Genomic DNA, 6,524 nt, shown 5'->3' with positions numbered 1-6,524 from the left:
ATTCTTTATTATTATTATTATTATTATTATTATTATTAGTAGTAGTAGTAACATTGGGAGACACAGACAAGTAACCTTTATTTAATATTAAAGCAAGTACGTACAATTGTACGTATCTGAAGTGTTGCCAGGTTTGATTAAAAAAGGGTTTTGAGGGGGGGAGCCATTCACGCCAAGGTGCGGTGCCTGAAAGATAGCCTGTAAAGATACCACAAAGTAACCACGTTAACCTCTCATTAGGGTAGTAGTCAATACATCTAATGAGAAGTTATGAACGGCATCGATCGTCCATAATCCAAGTTGTTTTCGTTGAGTCCTTGATGGGTGGTTGGGAAATATTCTGGCAACCCTAGTGTGTTCAGTTGCAGGTCTGTTCCGCCCTCCCCTCTGCTTGGTACAGTGGCACAGCTTGTCAACCACAACGATTAAAATAAAGAGCCTCTTTGACAGCTAACCGAATATTTTATTATCTGAGATACAGTCGGGAAAATAAATATGTCCGCCGTGGACGTTCCGTTCATCGGCAGAAGTATTAGCTTGCTAGCTAGCTTGCTACGATGAAGTCGGGAGTGTTGCTGCTTTTGTTTACATCATGACTTGATGGGCCTGGATGGATAGGTAATAGTAGCCTATAGGTAGCTCACCTACACTAGCTACCATACAGGAGTTCAAGTGTCATAATCACTCGGCACCGGAGAAAAGACCAACAGCAGCTGTTGTGTGTAGGTACTTATCATTACAAATATAGCAGTGATATAATTTATAGTAGTCAAGTTTTAAGTTTATTTACCATATCATATATGCGACTTTGATTAATACCTGAAATGTAGCTCTGGTCCATACTATAGCTCTAATGCTTCCATGAGTCTTCCCTGCATTAATAGAAGCATTAGAGCTATGGACCAGAGGTACCTGCTATAGTAGCAGTGGTTTTCAACACTTTCATCAAGGTCCATTATTTATTCAGCATTTGAGCCACGGACCACCATTTGATGCGATTTTGCCTCTCACACCCAAGACTTATATTATTTTGTTGTCGTCGTTGGATAAGATTTTGTCCACAAGTATTGATGTGATGCCATAGGAGAGATAACAGGCAAACGTTGATCAACATAACAATTATTCTATCTACATTCTCTATTATTGTAGACTCTCGACATCTTGAAAAATAAGTAATACAGATGTTAACAATAATTTTACGCTTTCATTTTGCACTCTTGACAGTTAAAGATCTATAAGGGTCCATTTGGTTACCAACTCCATCATTTCAAGGACCACTGGTTGAGAAGGAGAACTACTGCAGTAGCTAGTGGTTACACACATAATGTTGATGATGTGCTGTGATGGCCATTATGCCATGCATGTGGCAGATTTCATATCTTCCAAGCAGTGGGTTACAGTTTCATCCTTTTATTTTTCCGACAGCGATGGAAGTTTCTTCTAAGGATCCATCTCTCATAGCCATGGATCTGTCTAAAGGATACACTGTCAACTCCCTGAACTACAACGGCCACGCTGAGGCCAGGGACCCCCTGCTAGCAAAGAAGCCAGAATGGTACCACAGACCTCCACCCAGCTGCAGCACAGAAGTCGGCTCCGCTTACTGGAACGGATCGAGGCCTTCGTCCTCCTACTCCACTCGTATAATGGACAGGGGTATAGGAGACACTGGCGTCATCCAGTTGCATCCTGACATGGGCGGAGGCGTTCACCGCAGAGAGATGGAGCCGGGCCCTGAGGCCATAGGAAGCTACATGGACACGACATTAGCCCAGGGCCTGGGTCTATATCACAACGGAGCCCACGGCCACCTGTGGCATCAAAGGTTTTACGAGTGCGATCCGGTGGAGAGCCCGGTTCCTGAAAGCAGTGGTGGAGAGGAGAGCGACAGCGGGTCTGATGTTATCTTCCTCGTTTCCACAACTAAGGACACACTCGTGTGTAGCTCTTTGAGCAGAGAAAGTGTCAGCCCTGTTGCGGAACCCCTGCTGTCACCAGCAGCAGCTCTCTCGATGGACGAGGGGAGAGGCCGTTACCTCCTGCCGCAGCCTCTGAGCTCCCCCAGTCCAGACAGCACATACTCCCAAGTCTCTTCAGACAGCTCGACGGACATACCCGTATTCCATGCCAGGCCCGTGGTCCTCCTACCGGACATAAGAGCCGTATGCGCCAAGATGCACCCTATCGACTCTCCCGTAGACGTTTCGAGTGACGACAGCGATGTCGTCGAAGTCTCGGTCACCAATGGAAGGAAAAAGGTGATTGTGTTTCCAGACGGTGTGCCTAGTGGTCACAGTAGTGCGGCAGAAGAAACATTAAAACCTCTGACCGAACGCGAGCCGAGACGTTTACGCCGCAGTGCCAGAATTAAGGTCGCGGCCCCGACAACGCTTCAGTTCACACACTTCAGTGTCTCTCCTCCTCCTCCTCCTCCTCAGCGACGTCACAATTTAAGAACCCAAAGCGCTAAAAGAGGTTTCTATACTGAATGTTATGATTCAGATGATGTGATTGAGTCTCTGGAGAGGTTATCGAGTTCAGAGGAAGAGCCTGCGCTGTCCACTCCGAAGCCTGGAGCAGCCGCAAAGTCAAATTACTCTGACCGGGCAGTCGCAAAGTCAGATGACTCTGACCGGGCAGACACAAAGTCAGATGACTCTGACAGGGATGACTCCGACAGGGATACTCAACATTCTGACCATTTGCCAAAAACAAAACAAAAGAAAAGAAAGTCCCTTCCCATCCGTGAGTGCAAAAGGTTCAGTACCAAACCAGAACCCCACCATGGTACCCCTGAAAAGCAACATATAAAGGTCTCGACAGACAGTAAAGCACCCGTCAAAAAAACTGCATCCACGGCACCCGTCAAAAAAACTGCATCCACGCGACGAAAAAAGAGAAAAAGGCACACAGAAACTGGGCCGTCCTGCTTTTTCCCCCCTGGAGAACTGGAAATTGAGCTTAAATATGCAAACAAATACAAAAAGGAGAAACGGCAGAACAAATCTGATGGCTTTTACCCCTTTGTTCACGTAGAACAGGAGGTATGCACTGTTGTCAACTATGAAGAGCAGGAAACAACGGTGAAGTGCAATACAAGACAGCAACGCACAGGCACTACTGGGCTGACTGGACTTGTTCCCAACACGTCTTGCTTCCAGCTCGGCCGACTCGGTGCAGAGAGCAGGTGTCAGCCCACGCAGTTCTGCTGCTTGTGCGGTCGCTCAGCCAACGCCAGGGGCCTGGGGGATCTTCATGGGCCTTATTATCCCATTGGGTCGTCTCAAGGTTGCCCGAGACACCAGCAGAGCGGCACAGAGCCGTGTCTAGGTGACGTGAGTAGGCGGCGAGAAGTGGACGAAAGGTTACACAACCTTGCCAATGGCCACGCTGTGAAAATGGAGGACAAAGACTGTGATGGCGAGGGCTCCATCGCGCCCTCTGATAAAAAGCCTTCTGTGGTGGTTCTTGACGGTCAAAATGTCACAACAGTGGCATTTCATTCAGATGAGTGCTGGATACATGAAGACTGTGGTATCTGGTCTACTGGTATTTTCCTAGTTAAAGGGAAGCTGTATGGCTTATGTGAGGCCTCTAGTCTTGCACAAAGAACAGTGAGTGACAGTACCCCCCCGCCCCCCACATTACTTTAATCATAACTGTGTATTGTCCTCTTTTACATATTCTGCTTGTTTGTATTCTTGTTCTCAGGTTTGTTCCATATGCAATGAAACGGGTGCAGTAATGGGTTGTTTCCAGAAGGGATGCCTCCAAAGTTATCACTACAGATGTGCCATTGAGTCAGGTACTGTACAGCATATACAACATTATCACTGCTGTCAGGCAGAAACCTCGTACAGTATCTCTATACTTGTGTTTTTTTTCATAAATTCATATGAAGGTTCAAACCCACCGTGTAGATTGGCTATTTTCACTATTTTAAAAGGTTAAAATTATCAGCCTCTTCAAATCGATGAATATCAAGAGATGTATTTGTTGTATTATTTATTATTTTATGCTGCTGTCTTGCAGGCTGTGTGCTAAATGAAGAAAACTTCTCAATGAGATGTCCAAAGCACAAGGTAATCACGTTTGATTCTAAATCTCCATTGGCTTGAATCTCATCCAGTGCTTTAACTTTCTCTTTATAATTATGTATAAAGGAGGGGATTCCAGTGGTAAATTATTGATAGTTAAGAACCATTTATCCACTCTCTGAGTTAATATATATCAAACTGGGGGTCTGAAAGTAAGAAATTAAGAAGCACATTATTTGAATTCACATTTGTAATCATTTGTTTGTGTCCAGCAGAGTGCACCACTTACACTCAGTGTGCGCACACAACACAAGAGATGACAGGAAATGCAGTACACTGGAGGCCATGCACGGGAGGTATGTACTAGCCCTCACTTCACTTCATTTGAACCAGTACAGGACGACTAGAAATGTTGTGGCCTCATAAATGGAAACACACACTATGCTGGATGATACTGTTTTCACATCTGTCTCCTCTATTTTGTGTTTGTTACAGGATGGTCCACAGGTGTCCTCAGGGTCCAACATTTGATTTGCTTATTTCTTCACTAACACTAGTCCAGTATTTGTTTGAATAAGCAGAAAGCTAAGCTTCTGGTAAGGATCCACTCTTCATGGAAGAGAAGTGAGAACAAGTATAGGGGTCAGTTTGAAATGTGAGACGTCCATTAAGTTTTCACTTTTCTGTTTTGCCGACACCAATTTTACTGCCAAAATGACACAGGATGTACAACTGCATGTACCGTACTGTATGTGTGGGACTAGGGGCCCTATCATGCACCACCCCATAACCCTTATCCCTAAACTTATTTGCCATTTTTTTGTATTTTAAAACATTTTAAAAGTTGTAAAGCTTGTAGATCAGCTATTTGAACTATTTAAAAATGTTTTAAAAAAAGTAAAGAATGGCAAATAAGCTTAGGGATAAGCCAAGGGGTAAGGGGTGGCGCAAGATATAGACATAGGTGTATTTGTGGGCGTCTGTGTGTCTGTTCTTGACACAGGCCATGTTTTGGGGCAAATTTGTGACTAGCTGATGTTGGACAGCATATCTAATTGGTATTATCAATTAGATTTGACTGCAGTTACATTAGGTAACAGGTTAGGTTATGCATCTATCTGTTAGGCCATGGTAAGGTTAAGGGTTTACGTTAGACATCTATCTGTTATAGATATGGTAAGGTTAAAGGTTTATGTTGGACGTGTCTGTTCCAGGGCCAAGTTTTAAATTTTTGGGACCCTTCAGGGAAACAAACAGGATTTGCGCCTTTGCGGCCCTGAAAAAGGCTCATGGGGACCTCCATTGGCTGTTGATTGTGTTAAATTTAGGTCAGAAAGATGATAAAAAAACTAAAAAATACGAAGATTTCACACGCATGGCCGCACGCAAGAAAATACTGGCCCAGGGGCCCTCGTGGGGGTTAATCCGTCCCTGGTCTGTCCGGGTAAGGATTATGATTAGACTGGCTGTGGTTATGGTTCGGTTTACAGTTAGACTGAGGCAGCTGTTCCCAAACCTTTTAGCTTGAGACCCAAAATGATGTGATGTCTCCCTGGGGTTCCAAACTAGTCAAAGTAGCTGCTCTACAAGCTCGACTCGATGAATTTAAGCTTGTAGATCTGCTATTTTCACTACTTGTCTTCCTTTTTTAATTTATTTTAATTTATGGAATTTATTATATTTATTTATGAAACCCTTTAGAAAAATGCAGAAAAGAAAATCTTTCGGGGATTTAAAAAACAAAAAAAGAATGGGATATTTGTGCGTGCGTGCATACGTCCGTGCGTGAGTGTGTGTGTGTGTGTGTGTGATACACCCTTGGACTAACTACAATAACAGCATAATTTACTTTATGACGTCATTTTGGAATTAAAGTTAAAATGAGCTTCATTGAGGTATTGTATAGATTCGGTTACCTTTTTCTGACCAATATGCAGCATTGATGTTTAATGTCTGTTTACTAAAATGCATCACATAAATTACTATTTATGTGTTTTGGCATTTATAGTTTATCTATATTTTGACTGTACAGTTATGCAGTAAGTCCGATCAATAAACAAAATGTTATTACTAAGCCCTTTGTTAGTTATTGTACTGTCCGTATTGTAATTTGTACTTGTAAACTAATTTTCGAGAGAGAAATGTGACATCACATATTTTTCACTTTAAAATCTGTTATTGCCAAAGAGTTGCACCATCACGACAAAGTATAAACAAGGCTTAAGTATGAGATGCGATCATGTTCTTCCAATATTTCCAGTTTCTCAAATATCAACCAAACCTGCCCTAGTTAAACAACAATTAACCCTTAATCTGTTTGCACTAAGGTTATAAGGGTAGGTACTATTTTTGAATATGAATTGTTTCTGGGATTTTGAGGCTAGAGAATATCTATTTGTCATATGCAGTACACAAGTACAGTATGTATGCCATTCTTGTCTTTAAAAATCCTTGCCCACAATGCTAGCTCATTTGTGTAGAAAGCAA

At 43.0% G+C, this 6,524-nt stretch overlaps 1 protein-coding gene across 3 annotated transcripts; it reads left to right on the top strand.

Annotated features, from left to right (window-relative positions):
- The first annotated feature begins 409 nt into the window (after positions 1-409).
- LOC308323764 (uncharacterized protein) lies at positions 410-6,111 on the top strand. Of its 3 annotated transcripts, none has more exons than XM_080775573.1 (6): positions 410-722; positions 1,426-3,614; positions 3,712-3,805; positions 4,033-4,082; positions 4,313-4,393; positions 4,533-6,111. In XM_080775573.1, the coding sequence occupies exons 2-5, from the start codon at positions 1,428-1,430 to the stop codon at positions 4,355-4,357; spliced, it is 2,376 nt and encodes a 791-aa protein (XP_080631699.1). In that variant the 5' UTR covers positions 410-722; positions 1,426-1,427; the 3' UTR covers positions 4,358-4,393; positions 4,533-6,111. The 3 variants fall into 3 exon arrangements, with proteins under 3 accessions (XP_080631699.1, XP_080631697.1, XP_080631698.1); XM_080775571.1 differs by having other exon boundaries at positions 4,310-4,393; XM_080775572.1 differs by having other exon boundaries at positions 410-726; positions 4,310-4,393.
- Positions 6,112-6,524: the final 413 nt, after the last annotated feature.

This window comes from Protomyctophum bolini (genome assembly GCF_963924005.1).
Source record: "Protomyctophum bolini genome assembly, chromosome: 11".
Taxonomy (NCBI): domain Eukaryota; kingdom Metazoa; phylum Chordata; class Actinopteri; order Myctophiformes; family Myctophidae; genus Protomyctophum; species Protomyctophum bolini.
The sequence above is the reverse complement of the archived record's forward strand: the minus strand, read 5'-3'. Positions and strand labels throughout refer to the sequence as shown.